The sequence below is a fragment of the Mustelus asterias genome, chromosome 8, assembly GCF_964213995.1.
Source record: "Mustelus asterias chromosome 8, sMusAst1.hap1.1, whole genome shotgun sequence".
Lineage (NCBI taxonomy): Eukaryota > Metazoa > Chordata > Chondrichthyes > Carcharhiniformes > Triakidae > Mustelus > Mustelus asterias.
Genome location: NC_135808.1, coordinates 110,211,150 through 110,233,218, shown reverse-complemented (window position 1 = coordinate 110,233,218; position 22,069 = coordinate 110,211,150). Strand labels below are relative to the sequence as shown.

Sequence of the window (22,069 nt, the reverse complement as noted above, 5' to 3'; positions counted from 1 at the left end):
TCGACATGTGTACTGATGGCACCCAGCTCTGCAGTGCAACTCTTTCCAACCCTCTTTCCATATCGCCTTTGTGCTGCTTCTTCAATCACCAGTTCTGGATGAGCTGAAATTTAATCCAATTAAACATTGCAAAAGAATCATCATAGAATCCTAGTGTGCAAAAAGAGGCCATTTGGCCCATCGAGTCCGCACCGATCACAATCTCACCCAGCCCTAACCCCATTACCCCACTTTTACTTTAAACCTATTTACCCTGCTAACTCCCTGACACTAAGGGGCAATTTTAGCATAGCCAAGCAACCTAATCCGCACATTTTTGGATTGTGGGAGGAAACCGGAGCACCCGGAGGAGACCCACGCAGACACGAGGAGAATGTGCAAAGTCCACACAGATAGTGATCCAAGCCAGAAATCGAACCCAGGTCCCTGGCGCTGAGGCAGCAATACTAACCACTGCCCCAAGAAGGTGGCAGCATCTTCAACCTCACTTCCATTCCATTCCCAGACTAATGCCTCATGTAGAAACAAACTATTCAAAATCAAGGTGAGCTTCGAACACCATATCCTCCATCCTAAAGCCTACCTATTTATACCTCTGTAATTTTACCCATTTCTACCTTGTTGCTGCTGAAACCCTCATCTTCGGGTTTTGTTACCTCCAGACTTGACTACTCCAATGCTCCCCTGGTGTGCCTCTCTGTAAATCTCAGCTCATCTAACTCCCTACTGCCTGTATCCTAACTGGCACCATGCTATTGTCCCTGTGCTTACTGGCCTACATTAGCTCCAGGTTAACCAACACCTCCATTTTAAAATTCAGATCCATATGCTTGTGGCCCTCCACAGTCTGCTTCCCAGCTGTACCACCTTCCTGGTGTAGGTACAGCCGCAGCGCTGTTAGAAAGGGGGTTCCAGGATTTTATCACAGCAACAGTGAAGGAACGGTAATAATAGTTCCAAGTCAGGATGGTGTATTACTTGAAGGGGAACCTCCAGATGGTGGTGTTCCCATGCATCTGCTGATCTTGTCCTCTCGGTTTAAGGTTGTGCATTTGGGATCAAGGCAGTATTTGACCTAGTGTGGCATCAAAGAACCTTAGCAAAATCAAAGTCAGTGGAAATTAAGGGAAAACTCTTCACTGGTTAGAGTAGTTCCTAGCACAAAGGAAGATGGTAGTTGTTGGAGGCCAGTCATAGAGGTATACAGCACATCAAAGGGCTCTTCGGCTGGTGAAAGAAAAACCACCTATTTAATCCCATTATCCAGCATTTGGCCCATAGCTTTGTATGCCTTGGCACCTCAAGTGCACATCTAAATACTTAAATGTTGATGTGGAGATGCCAGCATTGGACTGGGGTGGGCACAGTAAGAAGTCTCACAACACCAGGTTAAAGTCCAACAGGTTTATTTGGTAGCACGAGCTTTCAGAGCACTGCATCAGGTGAGTGGAGTTGGGTTCACAAACAGGGCATGTATAGACAGACTCAATTGCAAGATAATGGTTGGAATATGAGTCTTAACAGGTAATCAAGTCTTTACAGGTACAGGCAATGCGGGTGGAGAGAGGGTTAAGCACAGGTTAGAGGTGTGAATTGTCTCAAGCCAGGACAGTTAGTAAGATTTTGCAAGCCCAGGCAAATCATGGGGGGGTTTACAGGTAGTGTGACATGAACCCAAGATCCCGGTTGAGGCCATTCTCGTGTGCGCGGAACTTGGCTACCAGTTTCTGCTCGGCGATTCTGCATTGTCGTGTCTTAAAGGCCGCCTTGGAGAACGCTTAGCCGAAGATCGGAGGTTGAATGCCCTTGACTGCTGAAGTGTTCCCCGACAGGAAGGGAACATTCCTGCCTGGTGATTGTCGAGCGGTGTCCATTCATCCGACCTGGTGTTGTGAGACTTCTTTCTGTACTTAAATGTTATGAGGTTCTCTGCTTCCATCATCCTTTCAGACAATGAGTTCCAAACTCCCACCACCCTTTGGGTGAAAACGTTTTTCCTGACATCCCCTCTAAACCTCCTGTCCCTCATCTTAAATCTATGCCCCTAGTCATGGGTTCCTCCACCAAGGGGAAAAGTTTCTTCCTGTCTACTCTGTGCCACCTACAACTTTATACTTCTCAATCATGACCCTCCCTAATCTCCTCTGCTCCAAGGAAAACAACCCCAGTCTATCCAATCTCTCTCCATAACTAAAACTCTCCAGCCCAAGCAACATCCTGGGAAATAGTCATCTCAGCCAAAAGGACATTGTTGCAGGAGTCTAAGTGTCCTAGGCCCAACTATCTTCAGCTTCATCAATTACCTTCCCTCCATTGTGAGGTCTGAAGTGGGGATGTTCACTGATGATTGCAGTGTTCAGTAACATTCTCAACTTCTCAGATAGTGAAGCAGTTGGTCTTTGTATACAGCAAGACCTAAACAATGTTCAGGCTTCGATTGATAAATGGCAAGTAACATTCACACCATAGCAGTACAGGTAGGGACCTTCTCCAACAAGAAATTCAAACCATTTTATCTACATTTGTCTTGGAGTGTGATAAAGGCTTGTTACATTGATCTCTTAAATCCATTGTCCCAGAACCAATGACTAATTAGACCTATGAAAAGTGATCTCATTTCGACACCCAACATTCTTGAGGATTTGATGGTACATATGCAGGGCAGCCATTTCTCCTGGCAGGAGTTGAGAACCAGGGCAGTGATGGGCAACCTAGACTCACGAGTGAGCGGCCCTCCTCCATCTTAGTGGGCGCAAGACTAAAATCAGGCTTGCTCACTGACCATGAAGATTTAATACATGCCCAATATTTCTAAAGTTATAGAAAATGCATAATCTTTTATATGTTAATAGAACTATCAGCTTCAAATGGTAAAAAAAAGAAATATTTACCCTTGGACACAGAGGGAGCCCAGGGCTCTCACTCAAATGTTGTGTACAATCAGCATTCACCTCGTTTCACTTGCCCTTGCTTTACATGTCACTTTAGTCATAGTCGTACCAGTGGAAAAAAAACCACATGGACAGAAATCAGAATATGGTCAACAAAATGTCTTGTGTGCCGCACTCTGAACCCAGATGGGCTGCATGTGCCCCTAGGCTGCAGGTTGCCCACTACTGAACTAGGAGTCGCACCTCATAAGTGTTAGCCATTTATGAATGAGTGGGAAGAAATTTCTTCACTCAAAAAAAGTGCATCTTTGGAATTTTTTTTTAAAAACTGTACAGTGCTCTGGACATTCAGTCATTGATCATTTTCGGAGATCAACTGATCTTTGGATAGCAAGGGAAATCATAGGATCTGGGAATAGTGCAGGTAGATGGAGCTGAGATTAAAGATCAGCTATGTTCTTATTGAAGGGTAGAATCATAGAACTATAGAATCCCTACAGTGCAGAAAGAGGCCATTCAGCCCATGGAGTTTGCACCAACTCTCCGACAGAGTATCTTACCCAGACCCACATCCTGCCCCATTCCCTTAACCCCACACATTTACCCCACTAATCCCCCTATACATCTTGGGACACTAAAGGGCAATTTAGCATGGCCAATCCACCCTGCCAGCACATCTTTGGACTGTGGGAGGAAACCAGAGCACCCAGACACAGGGAGAATATGCAAATTCCATACAGACGGTCACTCAAGGCTGGAAGCGAACCAGAGTCCCAGGCACTGTGAGGCAGCAGTGCTAACCACTGTGCTGCCCAGTTGAGTAGATTCAAGGGGTTGAATGGCCTACTCCTGCTCATAATTCTCATGTTCTGGGTAGAAATTATTTCCCACAGAACAAAACAGCAGGAACACTGAATGACAACTGTTGCAGTGTCTGTACCAGGAAAGCACATTGCAGCCCCTCACCATTAAGGACATCTTTTAGCACCCCACCATTAAGGACAACTGATAGTCATTCAACTCCTTATGATTGATCAATTTAACTATTTGCACACCTCGTTTAACAGATTGCCAAACTCAAACCACTTTTACCTCACCTGAAGTTAAAGAAAAGATCTAGGACTGAAGCAGGTAAATGGAGTTGAGATCCAGATCAACCACGTGTTTACTATAGCTGAGGCAGCATTACAAGTGGGGAAGGATACGAAGAAATCAATTTGAACAGAAAAGAGGACACACCTATCATTTCAGTGCAATGGTTCAACTCTAAACCATCAGCCTAAACAAAACTAAGAATGAAATCAGGCAACCACGATTTGGAAGTCAATAAATTTATTTATAACAGCAAGTATAACTAGACAATTTCTGGCTCCAAACTCAATCACAAACACAGTAAACCCTTGACAAAGGCAATGCCTGAACCATCGTGCAATGCACCACAAAGATTCATTTCCCAAAGAGAGTTAGAAATCAGTGAATAACTGAGTTCCCCACAACTGCTATGCCTTCTGGTACAGCGGAGTTCCTCAGGTACTGGATTTCATTTTAATTTACTGAAGATATTTTCAGACACCTGGAACAAAAAAAAAATAGTTTTATATTGGGTGAGAACACAGTGAATGAGAGAGAGAGAGCAGAGTGGAAACAGTTATGCATCAATATCCTACAAGTGAATTGGGCGGCACGGTAGCACAGTGGTTAGCACTGCTGCTTCACAGCTCCAGGGTCCCGAGTTCGATTCCCGACTTGGGTCACTGTCTGTGTGGAGTTTGCACATTCTCCTCGTGTTTGCGTGGGTTTCCTCCGGGTGCTCCGGTTTCCTCCCACAGTCCAAAGATGTGTGGGTTAGGTTGATTGGCCAGGTTTAAATTGCCCCTGAGATGCATAGGTTCGAGGGATTAGCGGGTAAATATGTGGGGGTAGGGCCTGGGTGGGATTGTGGTCGGTGCAGACTCGATGGGCCGAATGACCTCCTTCTGCACTGTAGGGGTTCTATGATTTCTATGAAATTTATAACAAGTGCGTGCGTCAAAAATAAATATGCAGTTACAGCAATTTAGACTAATGGAATGCTGTCCTTATGAGGGGAATTGAACACAAAAGTTAGGATGCAATGCATCAGTTATGCAGGGCATTGGTGAGACCACATCTCAAACGGTGTGCAGTTTTCATCTTATTTAAGGAAGGCTGTAAATACATTGGAGGCAGTTCAGAAGAGATTCCTTGCCTTCATCAACCTGACTAAGGCATTTTATTCTTTAAATGTGAAGCGCTTCAGACTATCCTCCAAAGCATGGTTGCCTGTTAACATTTGTCACCACCTGAGACTCCTGCATGACAATATGACCACGACCGCCTTGCGTAGATCAAAAGTAACACCTTTCACATCCGGACGGGGTTAAACAAGGTTGCATGTTCACTATTTCCTGACCCATCATCGTCCACTTCATCTGAGATTATCTTGGTGTCAGCTTTCAGTATCGTCTGGATTGGAAGCTTTTCAATTTTGGTCACTTCCAGTCAAAAGCAAAATTGACCACCATGTACATCCATGACTTTCAGTTTGCAAGTGACTGCTGCAGTGATGACTCACTCTGTACAGGACATGCAAAGGACACTTGACAACTTCAACACCTTCCAAGAGAGGCTTAGCATATCTTTAAACATTGCCAAGACAAGCGTCATTCACTAACTTTCTCCAAGCCAGATGAACTTCCCCATGCCATCCATGTAGATGGGGGGGGGGTGGCTTTGTTGTATGTGCAGCACTTCCCAAATCTCAGCAGCCATCCCTCCCAAGGGACTAACACCAAGTCAACTGTGCCAGCGCAGCCTTCCTCAACCTGCGCCAGCGTGCCTTTGACAACTGGCACTTTTGGAAGTCAACAAGGATCCTGGTTTATAAGGCCACTCTAAGATCTTTGAGACCTTCCATCAATGGTGCTTGTGTCCTGGGGATCAAATAGGAGGACCACCCTACCAATGCTGGCATCCTCCATGAAGCTGTCTCTACCAGCATCTACCTCCCCTCCGCTCCCCGAAGCTGTCTCTACCAGCATCTACCTCCCCTCCGCTCCCCGAAGCTGTCTCTAGCAGCATCTAACCTCCCCCCCCAACTGAGGACAATGCAGCTCGCTTGGTTGCTACCCCTTCCACAAACATTCAATCCTTCCACCATCGATGAGGGTGCCAGCAGTGTATACCATTGACAAGATGCAGTGCAGAAACTCACCCAGGTCCCTAAGGCAGCATCTTCCAAACCCATCTCCAGTACCGTCGAGAAGGACAAGAGAAGCAGATACCTGGGAACACCACTACCTGGAGGTTTCCTTCCACCTCACTCACCATCCTGACTTGGAAACATATTGCACCGTCCCTTCACTGTTGCTGGATTCAAATACTGGAATTCCCTTCTTAACAGGACTGTGGGGTACCTACAATTCAGGGACTGAAGAAGGCAGCTCACCATCATCTTCTCAAGGGCAACTAGGGATGAGCAATAAATGCTGGTCAAGTCAGTGACGCTCACATCCCATAAAAAATGAAAACAACTCGAGGCCGCCCTAAAGCTCAGAGGCATTAACACCACTGACTGGGAATAGAAAGCTCTGGATTATTCAGCATGGCTCCACCTGGTCCATCAAGGCACAAGCTGCCTTTGAGGCTCAGAATCTTGACAGTCAGACAGAACAGCAGCAGCAGCAAATGAATGAGAGGGAAGCCAATCTGGGGCTGTGAATTCGACTCCCCGCACAACATGGCCCCACTGCAGAAAAACAAATGGATCCAGAGTTGGGTTCCTCAGTCATTTAAAGACTCACCAAGACTGACAGATGTCACCCTCGATTTTGAGGGTCTACCAACGATGCAGTTGATAGGTGGAATGAGTGGGTTGTCTTACAAGGTGGAAGAGATGAGGGTCATTGAATGTTTTTAAAACAGAGGTAAATAGGTAGTTGTTAGGTAAGGGAAAGGATATCAGGAATAGATGGGAACTTAAGAGTTCGCCACACAAGCAAATCAAGGAAAGGATCAAGACTGGGAATATCTGGATTGCTCTTTTACCACAAGCATGATGGTCTGAGGAGACCTCTTTCTGTAACACATCATTTGATAATTCTAGAACTAAAGTAGTTCAAATTTCAATCATAATTATAACTTAAGAACCATCTTACCTTCCAATGATCAATTCCAAATACAAAAATTAATAGCGTTTTCAGCATTATTTAATAAATCCTTGACGTGATAACACATCAAATAAACAACCAGGCATTTATAATAACAATTTCAATTTCTCCAATAGATATGGGAGAAAAATTTCTGTACGAGACATTATGGTGGTACCGTGGGCAGGAACATTAGTATTGCATGCCATGAAGACACTTTACAAAACAAGAGAGAACAACACTCATAAGGAAAATTGGAATCAAAACAATAATATAGATACCTATATATTACACAAGTAGGAACTTACACAGTGGTCCCGGGCATGCAAGAAGTCAAACAGCTCCTCAGTACAGGTTTCTGCGGTTTGCGATCGAGAACTCACTCGCTCTGTACAGGTGTCCAGTATTTCTCGCAGTTTCACACAAGTTTCAAGCTGCTCGCATTGCTCCCTGATGTTTGTTAAGGGATCCTGCACAAGGGCAACAGAATGTTTCAAACAAATCACATTGCTGAAGCTACTAGGTAAATTTATTTTGTGTTTAAATACTAAGCATTTGCTATTTAAATTCTTGCTTTCCAGAAAAAGTATATTTTTAGAACTATCAAATCAGATTTAATTCTCAAGTTCTACTCGACCGGTTTTTGAAATGTTAACCTTTTGTGTTCGTGGGATCTCGGAAATTAAGGACACCAGAGTGGAACTCAGCGGAGGGATAGTAACAGGTTTCAGGCTGACTGGCTCCACATTGGTAAACTTTTAATCCCAGCCTTGCTTCTGTGGGGATTAAATAGCGTAAATGGATGGGGCAACACCAGTCTTAGCTTGAATACTAACCTGCACTGATTATAGCTAATCTTTCTTCACCACAACAAAACTTAATGTTTCCTCAATGCAAAAGCCATTACAGGTCAGCAGCATGTGGCTTCACTGACCACCTGAATGGAGAGACTTTCAATTTGGAGCAAATAATCCAAACAACAAAAAGAGGCAAACAAACAGGGGTCAACAAAATGAGCTTAAAACTAGCAAAGTAAAACCTTCTTGTTAAATCATTAAATCAGATTGCAATGTCAGCAGAAATCTACATTTTCCTCTTGCTCATTGGTAACTATTATATTTGATTCAAAATCTTGTTTGCAGCATTGATTTAGTCCCAGGTTGCTATCTGCTGTTACATTTTTTTTTTGCCGATTTCAGGAAACAGAATGAATAAAAAAGAAACAAGAAATTAAAAATGAAAAAGACAAAATTTGCAAGATAAATTTGTCCTCAACTTTTAAATAGTAAGTAGTCTCACAACACCAGGTTAAAGTCCAACAGGTTTATTTGGTAGCACCAGCTTTTGGAGCGTTGCTCCTTCATCAGGCACTCACCTGGCGAAGGAGCAGTGCTCTGAAAGCTCGTGCTACCAAATAAACCTGTTGGACTTTAACCTGGTGTTGTGAAGCTACTTACTGTGCCTACCCCAGTCCAATGCCAGCAGCTCCACATCATAACTTTTAAACAGTCTCACGTTATATCTACAGAATATAGATTTCAACGGTCTTACATATTTTATTGAAAATTGTTCTTGGAATGTGAACATCACTGGCAAGACCAGCATTTGTTGCCCATTCAACTGCCCTGAGAAGATGGTGGTGAGCCACCTTTTTGAATCACTGCAATCCGCGGTGGCGTAGGTGCACCCAAAATACTGTTAGGGAGCTCCAAAATTTTGACAGTGAAGGAACTGAGATATTTGTCTGTCACCTCCAGTGCCTAGATTGATGGGCAGCACTTGCACAGCAATTTGATACAACAGAGTTGTTTGCTGGGACATTTTAGAGAGCAGCTGAGAGTTAAACACATTGCTGCGGGTCTGAAATCACACAGGCTAGAACAGATAATGATGGCAAATTTTCATCCTGATAAACATTAGTGAACCAGACAGGTTTTTACAATCATAGCTTCATGACTATTATTAATGAGACTCGCATTTTATTCCATATTGATTATTACACTTAAATACCCCAGCTGTCATGGTGGGATATGAACTTGCACCCGTGAACCATGTCCAGGCCTCTTGATCCAGTAACATTACAACTATGTTACCACCTCCCACAAGAGTTGATAATTAGACACTAAAGAGGCACTTGCAGTTTCGTCACTGACGAGATCAATATTTTTATTTGCAGCTTTAACCTTCAACGACACAAGCAGCACAATCAAGGCCAGTCCTTACTATCAACATCTTTGGGTCACCACTGACCAGAAGTGAACCAGCTATACTAGTACCACAGCAGGATCTGGATACTCCGTAATGAGTGGTTCACCACCTGACTCAAAACTCAAGGCTCAGGTTGCGAGTGATAGGTACAGTCCCCTGACAGATGCAACTGCAATAATTTGAAGCTTAACAGCATCCACAACCCATTATATTGGATATAAAGAGAATGTTCCCTCCCGTGGGGAAGAGCATTTAAAAGGAAACAAGAGAAGCACAAGGGAGATGGGAACAGCTGGTCATGAGGGTATATTTAGAAGAAAAGATTGAAGCAACAGCAGAACAAACTGGTTGGGCCAAATGGCCTGCTTGTGTCTCATAACCTGTAATATATCATCAGACTCCATATCCAGCCCTTACATCGCATCTACCTACAGTGTAGCAACACACCAAGATCACCTCAATAACACCCTCTTTCCTGTGACGACTCCTCCATCGCATTTGAACATTCACACGGACAAAAAAGTAGGCTATAGGGGAGGCGATAGCCTAGTGGTATTATCACTAGATTATTAATCCAGAAACTCAGCTAATGTTCTGGACACTCGGGTTCAAATCCCGCCATGGCAGATTGTGGAATTTGAATTCAAAAAAAAAATCTGGAAATAAGAGTACACTGATGACCACAAAACCATTGTCAATTGTCGGAAAAACCCATCTGGTTCATTAAAGTCCTTTAGGGAAGGAAATCTGCCGTCCTTACCTGGTCTGGCCTACATGTGACTCCAGAGCCACAGCAATGTTGACTCTCAACTGCCCTCTGAAATTACCTAGCAAGCCACTCAGTTGAACCAATTACTACAAAGTCTCAACAAAAATGAAACCGGACGGACCACCTGGCATCGACCTCGGCACCAAAAAGACAACACAAAACAAACAGTCCTGTCGACTTTGCAAAGTCCTCCTTACTAACATCTGGGGGCTAGTGCCAAAATTGGAAGAGCTGTCTCACAGACTAGTCAAGCAACAGCCTGACATAGTCGTTCTCATGGAATCATATCTTACAGATAACCCCCCCCAGACACCACCATTACCATCCCTGAATATATCCTGTCCCAGAAGACATAGGGGCAGAATTAGGCCACTCAGCCCATCAAGTCTGTTCTGCCATTGAATCATGGCTGATATTTTTCTCATCCCCATTCTCCTGCCTTTTCCCATAACCCCTGAACCCCTTATTAATCAAGAACCTATCTATCTCCGTCTTAAAGACACTCAATGACCTGGCCACCACAGCCTTCTGCGGCAAAGAGTTCCACAGATTCACCACTTTCTGGCTGAAGAAATTCCTCCTCATCTCTGTTTTAAAGGATCGTCCCTTTAGCCTGAGGTTGTGCCCTCTGGTTCTAGTTTTTCCTACTAATGGAAACATCCTCTCCACGTCCACTCTATCCAGCCCTCGCAGTATCCTGTAAGTTTCAATAAGATGCCGCCGATCCTTCTAAACTCCAACAAGTACAGACCCAGAGTCCTCAACCGTTCTTCATGCGACAAGCTCTTCATTCCAGAGATCATTCTTGTGAACCTCCATTGGAACCTTTCCAAGGCCAGCACATTCTTCTTTAGGTACAGGACCCAAAACTGCTCACAATACTCCAAATGGGGTCTGATCAGATCCTTATACAGCCTCAGAAGTACACCCACGCTCTTGTATTCTAGCCCTCTCAACATGAATGCTAACATTGCATTTGTCTTCCCAACTGCCGAATGAACATGCACGTTAACCTTAAGAGAATCTTGAACAAGGACTCCCAAGACCCTTTGTGCTTCTGATTCCCAAAGCATTTCCTCATTTAGAAATTAGTCTATGTCTCCATTCCTTCTTCCAAAGTGCATAACCGCACACTTTTGCACATTGAATTCCATCTGCCCACTCTCCTAGCCTTTCCAAGTCCTTCTGCAGCCCCCCCTGCCTCCTCAATACTACCTGCCCCTCTACATATCTTTGTATCATCTGCAAACTTAGTAACAGTGCCTTCAGTTCCTTCTTCCAAATCGTTAATGTATATTGTGAAAAGTTGTGGTCCCAGCACTGACCCCTGAGGCACAGCACTAGTCACCGGCTGCCATCCTGAAAAGGACCCCTTTATCCCCACTCTCTGCCTTCTGCCAGTCAGCCAATCCTCTATCCATGCCAGGATCTTACCCTTAACACTACGGGCTTTTAACGTATTTAACAGTCTCCTATGCAGCACCTTGTCAAAAGCCTTCCGGAAATCTAAATAAATCACGTCCACTGGTTCTCCTTTATCCAACTTCCTTGTTACCTCATCAAAGAACTCTAACAGATTTGTCAGACATGACCTCCCCTTGACGAAGCCGTGCTGACTCAGTCCTATTTTATCATGCATTTCCAAGTACTCTGCGATCTCATCTTTAATAATGGACTCTAAAATCTTGCCAATGATCGAAGTCAGGCTAACCGGCCTATAATTTCCCGTCTGCTGCCTCCCTCCCCTCTTAAACAGTAGTGTTACATTAGCTACTTTCCAGTCCCCTGCCTCCAGTGATTCCTGAAAGATCATCACCAATGCCTCCACAATTTCCTCAGCTATCTCTTTTAGAACCCTGGGGTGTAGTCCATCCGGTCCAGGTGATTGATCCACCTTCAGACCTTTCAGTTTCCCCAGAACCTTCTCCTTAGTGATGGCCACTACACTCACCTGTGCCCCCCGACTCTCCTGGAGTTCTGACATCCCACTGGTGTCTTCCACTGTGAAGACTGATGCAAAGTAACTATTCAGTTCCTCTGCCATTGCTTTGTTTCCTATTATTACTTCTCCAGCCTCATTTTTCAGTGGTTCAATGGCTATTTTTGCCTCTCTTACCTTTTATATATTGAAAAAAACTCTCCCTATCTTCTTTTATATTACTAGCTAGCTTATACTCATATTTCATCTTCTCCCCCCTTATTGCTTTTCTAGTCATCCTCTGCTCGCTTTTAAAGACTTCCCAATCCTCTGGCTTCCCACTAATCCTCGCCACTTTGTATGCTTTTTCTTTTGCTTTTATGCTGTCCTTGACTTCCCTCGTCAGCCATGGATGCCTCGTCCTCCCCTTAGCATGTTTCCTCCTCCTTGGGGTGCCGCCCGAATAACCTCCAAAAACTCCTGCCATTGCTGTTCCACTGTCTTCCCTGCTGGGCTCCCTTTCCAATCAACTCTGGCCAGCTCCTCCCTCATGTCTTTGTAGTTACCTTTATTTAATTGTAATACCGTTACATCTGATTCCAGCTTCTCCCTCTCAAACTTCAGGGTAAATTCTATCATATTGTGTTCACTGTTCCCTAAGGGTTCCTTCACCTTAAGTTCCCTAATCAAGTCTGCCTCATTACACATCACCAAATCCAGAATTGCCTGTTCCCTGGTAAGTTCTGTCACAAGCTGCTCCAAAAAACCATCTCTTAGGCATTCCCACCGGCAGGACCAACCCAGCAGAGGTGTCGGCACTGTGGCATACAGTTGGGAAGGAGTTACCCCAGGAGTCCTCAACATCGAATCCGGACCCCATGAAGTTCATCGCTTCAGGCTAAACATGGGCAAGAAACCTTTTACTGGTTACCATATACCATCCTCCTTCAGCTGATGAATCAGTACCTCTCCATGTTGATTAACACTTGGGGGAAGCACTGAGGGTGGCACGGGCGCAAAATGTACTGGGGGGGGGGATTTCAATATCCACCACAAACAGTGGCTCAGCAGCAGCACCACTGATTGGGCTGGTCGGGCCTCAAAGGATATAACTGCGAGACTAGATCTGCAGCAGGTGGTGAAGGAACCAATGGAGAAAAACATACTTGGCCTCATCCTTACCAATCTGCCGGCTGCAGATGCATCTGTCCATGACAGTATCGGTAAGACTGACCACCACAGTCCTTGTGGAGACAAAGACCCGCCTTCACATTGAGAATAACCTCCATCGTGTTGTGTGGCACCATCACAGTGCTAAATGGGACAACTTCGATCTGATCTAGCAATTCAAGATTGGGCATTCATGGGGCACTGTGGGCCATCAACAGCATCTGAATTGTACTCCGGCACAATCTGCAACCTCATGGCCCAGCACATCCCCCACTCAACCATTACCATCAAGCCAGGGGATCAACCGTGGTTCAATGGAGTGTGCAGGAGGGCATGCCAGAAGCAGCACCAGGCATACCTAAAAATGAGGTGTCAACCTGGTGAAGCTACCAAACAGGACTACTTACATGCCAAACAGCATATACAGCAAGTCATAGACAGAGGTAAGCAATCCCACAACAGACGGATCAGATTGGAGCTCTGCAGTCCTGCCATATCCTGTTGTGAATGGTGGTGGACAATTAAACACACTGGAAGAGGAGGCTCCACAACTATCCCCACCCTCAGTGCAAAAGTTAAGGTTGAAGTATTCGCAGCAATCTTCAGCCAGAAGTGCCGTGTGCATGATCCATCACGGCCTCTTCCAGTGGTCCCCAGCATCTCAGATGCCAGTCTTCAGGCAATTCGATTCACTCCATGTGATATCAAGAATGGTTGGAGGCACTGGATACTGCAAAGACAATGGGCCCTGATAACAGTCTGGCAATAGTACTGAAGACTTGTGCTCCAGAACTTGCCGCTCCGTTAGCCAAGCTCTTCCAGTACAGCCACAACACAGGCATCTACCTGACAACATGGACAGTTGTCCTGGTATATCCTGTACACAAAAAGTAGGACAAATCCAACCCGGCCAATTACCGCCAAATATACTCTTGATCATCAGTAACGCGATGGAACGGGTCATCAACAGTGCTATCAAGCAGCACCTGCTCAGCAATAACCTGCTCAGTGATGCCCAGTTTAGGTTTCATTGGGGTCACTCAGCTCCTGGCCTCATTACAGCCTTGGTTCAAACATGGACAAAAGAGCTGAATTCCAGAGGTGAGGCGAGAGCCCTTGACATCAAGGCTGCATTGGACTGTGTGTGGCATCAAGAAGCCCGAGCAAAACTGGAATCAATGGGTATCGGGGGCGAACTCTTCGCTGTTTGGAGTAATACTTGGCATAGGAAGATGGTTGTGAAGGATCAGTCATCTCAGATCCAGGATATCCCTGCAGGAGTCACTCAGGATAGTGTCCTAGGCCCAACAATCTTCAGCTGCTTCATCAATGACCTTTCCTCTGTCATAAGGTCGGAAGTGGGGATGTTCGCCGATGATTGCATAATGTTCAGCACCATTCGCGACTCCTCAGATACCGAAGCAGTCCATGTTCAAATGCAACAAGATCAGAAAAAAATCCAGGCTTGGGCTGACAGGTGGCAAGTAACAATTGCGCCACACAAATGTCAGGCAATGATCATCACCAATAAGAGACACTCTATCCACCACCCCATGATATTCAATGGTGTAACCATCACTGAATCCCTCACTGTCAACATCCTCGGGGTTATCATTGACCAGAAGCTCAACTGGACTGGCCACGTAAACACAGCGGCAACAAGAACAGGTCAGAGGCTAGGAATACTGCAGCAAGTAACTCACCTCCTGACTCCCCAAAGCCTGTCCACAATCTACATGGCGCAAGTCAGGATTCTGATGGCATACTCCCCACTTGCCTGGATGGGTGCAGCTCCAACAACCCTTAAGAAGCTTGACACCATCCAGAACAAAGCAGTCCCACTTGATTGGCGCATCTGCAAACATTCAATCCCTCCACCATCAACACTCAGTAGCAGCAGTGTGTACTGTCTACAAGATGCACTGCAGCAATTCACCAAAGATCCTTAGACAGCACCTTCCAAACCCACGACCACTTCCATCTAGAAGGACATGGGGAGCAAATACATGGAAACACCACTACCTGCAAGTTCCCCTCCAAGCCACTCACCATCTTGACTTGGAAATATATCGCCGTTCCTTCGCAATCACTGGTTCAAAATCCTAGAATTTCCTTCCTAACGGCACTGGGGGTCAACCTATGGCATGTGAGCTACAGCAACTCAAGGCGGCAGCCACCACCTTCTCAAGGGCAACTAGGGATGGGCAATAAATGCTGGCCAGCCAGCGACGCCCATGTCCCAGGAATGAATTTTTTTAATTGTCCCCTCGAGCCTGCTCTGCCATTCAACAAGATCATGGCTGATTTGTTTTGTGCTTTGAGTTCTACATTCCCATGTACCCATGATTTTCTTGTCCATCAAGAATCCATCTACTTCTGCCTTAAAAACATTTGGTGACTCTGCTTCCACTGCCTAAGGCAGAGAATTCCACACTTGGGAAAAAAAATCTTCTCATCTGTCCTGTAAGGACAACCCTGAATTTTAAGATAGTGCCCCCTAGTTATAGATTCACCCATAACAAGATATATTGTTTGCACATCTACCATGTCCATCAGGACCATTCAGAATCATACATACTTCAATCAAGTCACGCCTTACTTTTCTAAATTCCAGTGGAAACAAGCCCAACCTCTCCAATTTATCCTGAGACAACCCACTCATTCCACCTATCCTTCTAGTAAAGCTTTACATCCTTCATTAAACAAGAAAGCCAAAGCTGTACACAGTATTTGAGATGCAGTCTTACCAATGTCATCAGAAGGACAAGAACAGCAATGTTGTGGAAACACTTATCCTCCCATTCTTCAATAAATATTGCTGTTCTTTCATTGTCATTGGGCGATTATCCTGGAATACCCTATTTAACATTGTTTTGAGAATACAAGGGACTGCAGCAAGTGAAGGAAAAATTCCATCAACATTTTCTTGGGGTAATATGGACAGACAATAAATATGACCTTGCCCACATCCCAAGCACAAGTAACAAAAATCGAATGAGAACTTCCAGATATCTAAGATTTACACAGAAGATCTTTGTTCACTTACCACCAATTCTTCTTCCTCCTCTTCTTCATCCTAAGGAGAAACAACTTGATTAGTATTAAATCGGAAGTGACAAATGACAGGTTGATCCATTTAGATAATTTTTCACAAACACAAAAGGAGGTTTTATGGAGGGTCCTGAGAGAGGGGAAATGGGGGAGGGGAGCAGAAGGATAGGTGATGAACAAAATGGAGTCGAGGTACAGAGCCACCATAGCATTATAGAATGATGGAACAGGCTTGAGAAGCCAGTGGTCTCCTCCTGTTTATATGTTCCTGTAAGTCGTTGTAGGTTGGCATGCTTAGGCAAATAGACAAGCAGGGTGCTGCATGATAGCTGAAGCTGCTGAGATGGCAGACAGCAAAGCACTGAACTGGTCAAGTCTGAAGGTGACAAGGACACAGGTGAGGATTTCAGGACAAATAGACTAAAGGAGAGGGAGAAGTGAAGGTCTTTGCAATTACATTTAGATCCAGATTTAATAAGTCATTGAGGACCAACAAACACAGTGACATCAAACAGGAGATGGGATCTGTAGTGAGTTGAGTTTATGACGAGGGGCAGCCAAGATGATGTCTTCAATCTCAGCTGGTGAAAATATGACAGTACAAGACGTAACAAACGGGTTGAGCGGTGAAACTGTAGGTCATCCACATACATAGGCATGCTGATGGGATTGCCAAAGGGCAAAAGGAAATTAAGAAATGGGGTGGCCAAAGATTAATCTATTAATGTATTGGTGGCACCACAGGGAGAGAAGCTCTTGTTACGTGTGATCTGACTGATTCGTTAGGCAAGAGTAAAATCAAGTTAAAAAGTTGCACTGATAATGGATGAAGCATTGAAGAGGATGATTCTGACCATGACGATCCTGGCCACTGTCTCACACTGAAACAGACTGACCACAAACCTCATCCACGCCTTCTGTCACCTCCAGACTCATCTATTCCAATACTCACCTGACTGGCCTCCAATCATCTCCCTGGAACATACTTCAGTTCACTCAGAGCTCTGCTGGCCCTATGCTCACCCATCCTTCCTAAGCCATGAGCACATCCATTCCACAGCCTCCTATTTGAACCACTTCAAGCCCACAGCCTCTCCACATTTTTAACTTCCTGCAGCCTTTAACTTCTTCCCAACAATTTCTCCATTCCTTCAACACAGCCCTTCTGTTAATCTATGCCCCTTCACCCCAGTAAGACCCCACACTGTCAGTCACCTAGGTTCCACACACAGATTTTGCTCCCTCAGTCTTTCATCCTTTATGACACCCCTTAAAATCCACTTCATTTAGACACCCCTTTGGCCCAGTCCATTTTCGTTTCATTATGCTTCTGTGAAATACTTCAGAATATTTATCAAGCAACATAAAAAGTACTAGATAAATATCTTATCATTGCAGCAAGATAGATTAATTTCCACATTTTAAATAGTATATTATTCAAGACATTTTCCTACACAATGGTTAGCACTGCTGCCTCACAGCTCTTTACCCGGGTTCAATTCCGGCCTCGGATGACTGTGCGCGCAAAGTTTGCACGTACTCCCCATGTCTGCGTAGGTTTCTTCCTGGATGCTCTGGTTTCCTCCCACAGTCCAAAGATGTGCAGGTTAGGTGGATTGGCCACGGTAAAATTGCCCCTTAGTGTCCCAAAAAGTGTAGGTTAAATCAATTCGCAGGGTAAATGTGTGGGCAGGGTTAGGTCCTCTGACATAGCATCAGTAGACTCGATGAGCCAAATGGCCTCTTTCTGCACTGTAAGAATTCGGCCTTTTGGCTAAGATCAAGTGTAGTATGGATTGGATGCTGCACTTGGTTGAGGTCATTGGGTTACATTGAAGCTTCATATGTTTCATATGAAGCAATTTTTAAAAGCTGCATCCCGGCCTTTTGGCTAAGATGCAAATGAGCTCAAGTCTTGGAGGAGGTGTTGCTTTGCTCCTCCAATCAACTTGGCTCATGTAGATCAGGCCCAGGACAGGGTGATTTGGTCGCTCGCCCTGTCTTGTCAGCCTGGATCTGAAATGTCTCAACTTGTTGAGACTCTGAATTGGATTTGATTGAATTGGAAAAGTATTTTAAAAATTTTTTAAAAGAATTCTATGATTCTATAAAATTCTCAGAAAAACTCAGTTTTCATTGAAGCATTTACTAGGAAATCGAAGGGAGATCAGGAAGGGGGTGGGGGGGTGGAAATCACATTTTTTAAAAAGTGACCTATAAAGTGCTAAAGTGGAAAGGAGGAGATGGTATGTGGGCATCATCGTCTTTTGTTCCATTTGTTTTTAAACACTTTTAATCTGTAACAAGTTTAGTTTACAGGTCCCAATGGGAATGCTAACGTTTGCTCCACAGACACTGCCACGGGTTCAGCCTTTCGAGCATTTGATTTAAATTTCAAGCATCCAGTGCTTTTTATGTTACGTTAAAAATGTGACATCTGCCTGACTTATAAGATCAATGTCTTCCCACAACCATTTTGGCAAGCAGAGTAATGTTGGGGCACAGATTATAGACGTGGATTAAGTTTCTAGGTTTCTCTGCCTTGCTCACTGCAGGGCACCAAACTGCAATTGAAAGTAAGTCATGATTTAATAATCAAATTACTGGCCCGGGGGGCGGGCATTCCCAGTAGCTGGAGAAAGCGGGTAGATCAATGAAGAAGTTGAACTAAAGACACCACTGCAGGAAACAGGAACTGAAAAGTGCTGCAAATGCAGGTGGGTCAGTATCACTGGGGGAAAATCAGCAGTGGCTGTGCACATTTAGTGTCCTAAATCCGAGGCGAACTAACCCCCCTCCCCCTCTCAGCCCGTGTCTCCTCACAGCTCGCCGGCCGCCTCTTGTCCTTGGGCTCACCCCGAGCGGCCCGGGCTTGTCCTTGGCTTCGCGCCCCGGGCCTCACGCAACTTTCCGAGCCCGGCCTCAAATTACAGATGGCTTCGCCCTACCCTCCCCCAACTCCCCTCTGTGGTCCCACTTCCCCCTCGCCGGGCCTTACCTCCGGTCCCCCGGTTAACATCAGCTCATCCTCCATCCCCATGGCGCCGACCTTGCACTTCAAACCCCGGCAAGGAGAACTGCGCATGCTCGACCGACCAGTAATGACGTCAGCCGCCAAGGACCCGGATGCTCCGCACAAAGGGATAGACTGTATTCAGCAGCCGGAAGTGGTTTGACAATATCTACTTCCGGGGCATGTCTCCATTCATTTCAGTTCCTGCCCACGGAAACAAGCTTTGCTAATAATGTACTTTTTTTTAATGAAAAAAAAGTGATAAATCATATCCGCCGCTGTAGCAGTAAATTATACTTCGGTTCATTATTACTGAGTGTGACATTTAACCAACATCGAGACAGGGTCATCTTTTGCATAAAGGCAAATTACTGCGGATGCTGGGATCTGAAACAAAAACAGAGAATGCTGGAAAATCTCAGCACGTCTGATATCATCTGTGTAGAGATAATGAAACAATCTCCATAAATACTGGACAACAGCTCTGACCCAATTCTTCACACCCTATATCCCATAAGCACTCCATCCCTTTCTCTCAGCTTCTTCCCCTCTGTCACATTTGTACTGATGCTGCCACTTTCCAAAGTGGTTCTTCTAATATGTGCTCCTTCTTCCTCAACCGTGGTTTCCCACTAACAGTTATCGACAGGGCTCTCAACAACGTGCGGTCCATCTCCCGCGCCAGGACCCTAACTCCCTCCCCTCCCAGAACAAGGATAGAGTCCCCCTTGTTCTCACATTTCACAACACCAACCTCTACAAACAAAGCATAATCCTCTGCCATTTTCACCAACTCCAGTGTGATGCCACCACCAAACACATCTTCCCTTCACTCCCTCTGTCAACATTCCACAGAGACTGTTCCCTCTGGGTTAACCTAGTCCACTCCTCTACTATACCCAACACCTCTCCCATCACCCATGGCACCCCTCCCATTCAATCACAGAAGGTGTACCACCTGTCCCTTTACCTCTTCCATACTTACCATCAAGGGTCCAAAACACTCATTCCAGGTTAAGCAGCATTTCACTTGCACCTCTTTCAATTTGGTCTACTGCAATTCGCTGCTCCCAATGTGGTCTCCTCTATATCAGAGAGACCAAACGTAGATTGGGTGATTGCTTTGCTGAGCACCTCCGGATTGTGCGCAATCAGGACCCTGACCTTCCTGTTGCTTGCCATTTTAACACACGATCCTTCTCCCATGCACACACGTCTGTCCTTGGCCTGCTACAATGTTCTAGTGAAGCTCAACGCAAACTGGGGGAACAGCACCTCATCTTCTGGCTAGACACATTATAGTCTTCTGGTCTCAACATCGAATTCAACAACTTCAGATAATTAGCTCTACCCCAACTCGACCCCTTTGTTTTCATTTCATTTCATTTTTAACTGTTCTCTACCTTTTATTTCTTTATTGTCTTTCTTTATTTTTCTTCCCCCCACTCTTCCCCCTTTTCCTTAGCTTTTCTCCCCCTTTGCTTCCCCTTTTTCTCCATCTTATCTCTCTCCCACCCATCACCCCTCCTCCCCCCCCCCACCCCCCATCTTCATCTGTCACAGCTTACCCTCTGATTTCAGCTTCTCTGACGTTCAGCCATTCACAACTTTTATTCTCTCTATGGGCTGACAATAGTAGCTTTTCCCCTTGTTTTTGTGGTTATGACTCACCTTTCATTCCCTCACCCTGCAGTATAAATATCTCCCACTTTCTATGTCTTTTAGCTTTGACAACGGGTCATCTGGACTCGAATCATCAGCTCATTTCTCTCCTTTCAGATGCTGTCAGACCTGCTGAGATTTTGCAGCATTTTCTCTTTTGGCTCCATAGATACTGTCAGACCTGCTGAGTTCCCATAGCATTTCCATCTTTTGCATACAATGTTTATTCGACAAGTATGCCCATACATGATTTCTGTCTTGAACAACTCTTTGGGCTAGAGAATTACAATGATTCACCACCTTCAGTGCAGACTTTCCTCCTCATTTCTGTCTTAAATGACCTGTCCCCTGTTCTGAGAATGTGCCCTCCCGGTTCCCCAGCCTGGGGAAACACCCTATCTACATTTACCCTGTCATGCTCTGTTGGGAATTTTGTAAGATTCAATGAGATTGCCTCCCATTCTTTGTAACTCCAGAGAATACAGAGCCAGTTTCCTCTATCTTGCTTCATAAGACAACCCACCATCCCGGGGATTAGTCTAATGATCGTTTGTTGCACTCCTGTCAAGGCAAGTGCAGCCTTCCTTAATTAAGGAGACCAAAGCTGTATGCAATCTCACCAAGGAGCAATACAATTACAGCAAGACATCTTTACTCCTATACTCAAATCCCCTTGTGGTGAAGGCCAACGTATCACTTACCTTCCTATTCATTTGTCGCACCAAGATGCTAAATTTAAGTGACTCATAATCAAGGATACCCAGGTCTCTTTGGGCATCACCATGTTCCAAATTCTTACCATTTAAGAAATATGCTGCTTTTTTGTTTTTTTCTACCAAATTGGATAACTTGCCTTCATTCACATTATTTTCCATCCGCCATGTCCTTGCCCATTCACTTAGACCCCTTGAAGCCTTCTTGCATTCTCTTTGCATTCCCACCCAGTTTGATGTCATCAGCAAATTTGGAAATATTACAACTGGTCCACATAAACAAATCTTTTATATAGTCTATGAACAGCTGTGGTCCCAGCACTTAACCTTGTGGTACCCCACTAATAACAGTCTGGCATCTTGAGAATGACCCATTCTGTTTTCCATCTGTTGACCAATTCTCAATCCAAAGCAGTATATTACCCCCAATCCCATGTGCTCTAATTTTGTTTACTCCTGTGTAAATTGGAACTAATAGAGATAGATTAACAGTCAAGAATTATATCTT

At 44.9% G+C, this 22,069-nt stretch overlaps 1 protein-coding gene across 1 annotated transcript; it reads right to left on the bottom strand.

Annotated features, from left to right (window-relative positions):
- Positions 1-4,206: 4,206 nt before the first annotated feature.
- On the bottom strand, positions 4,207-19,286 carry uqcrh (ubiquinol-cytochrome c reductase hinge protein). The gene is made up of 4 exons (XM_078218725.1): positions 19,172-19,286; positions 16,169-16,198; positions 7,366-7,527; positions 4,207-4,464 (listed from the first exon to the last, which is right to left on the bottom strand). Exons 1-4 carry the CDS (start codon positions 19,256-19,258, stop codon positions 4,432-4,434), a joined length of 312 nt encoding a protein of 103 aa, XP_078074851.1. The 5' UTR covers positions 19,259-19,286; the 3' UTR covers positions 4,207-4,431.
- Positions 19,287-22,069: the final 2,783 nt, after the last annotated feature.

What these genes read in the sequence shown, in the direction of transcription:
- uqcrh (XM_078218725.1), bottom strand. Translation starts at nt 19,258, where the DNA reads ATGCGCAGTTCTCCTTGCCGGGGTTTGAAGTGCAAGGTCGGCGCCATG. An exon ending in AGGAGGAAGAAGAATTGGTG is followed by an intron (nt 7,528 to 16,168) that starts GTAAGTGAACAA and finishes GCCCTTGTGCAG; the next exon opens with GATCCCTTAACAAACATCAG. An exon ending in TGCATGCCCGGGACCACTGT is followed by an intron (nt 4,465 to 7,365) that starts GTAAGTTCCTAC and finishes TTTTTGTTCCAG; the next exon opens with GTGTCTGAAAATATCTTCAG.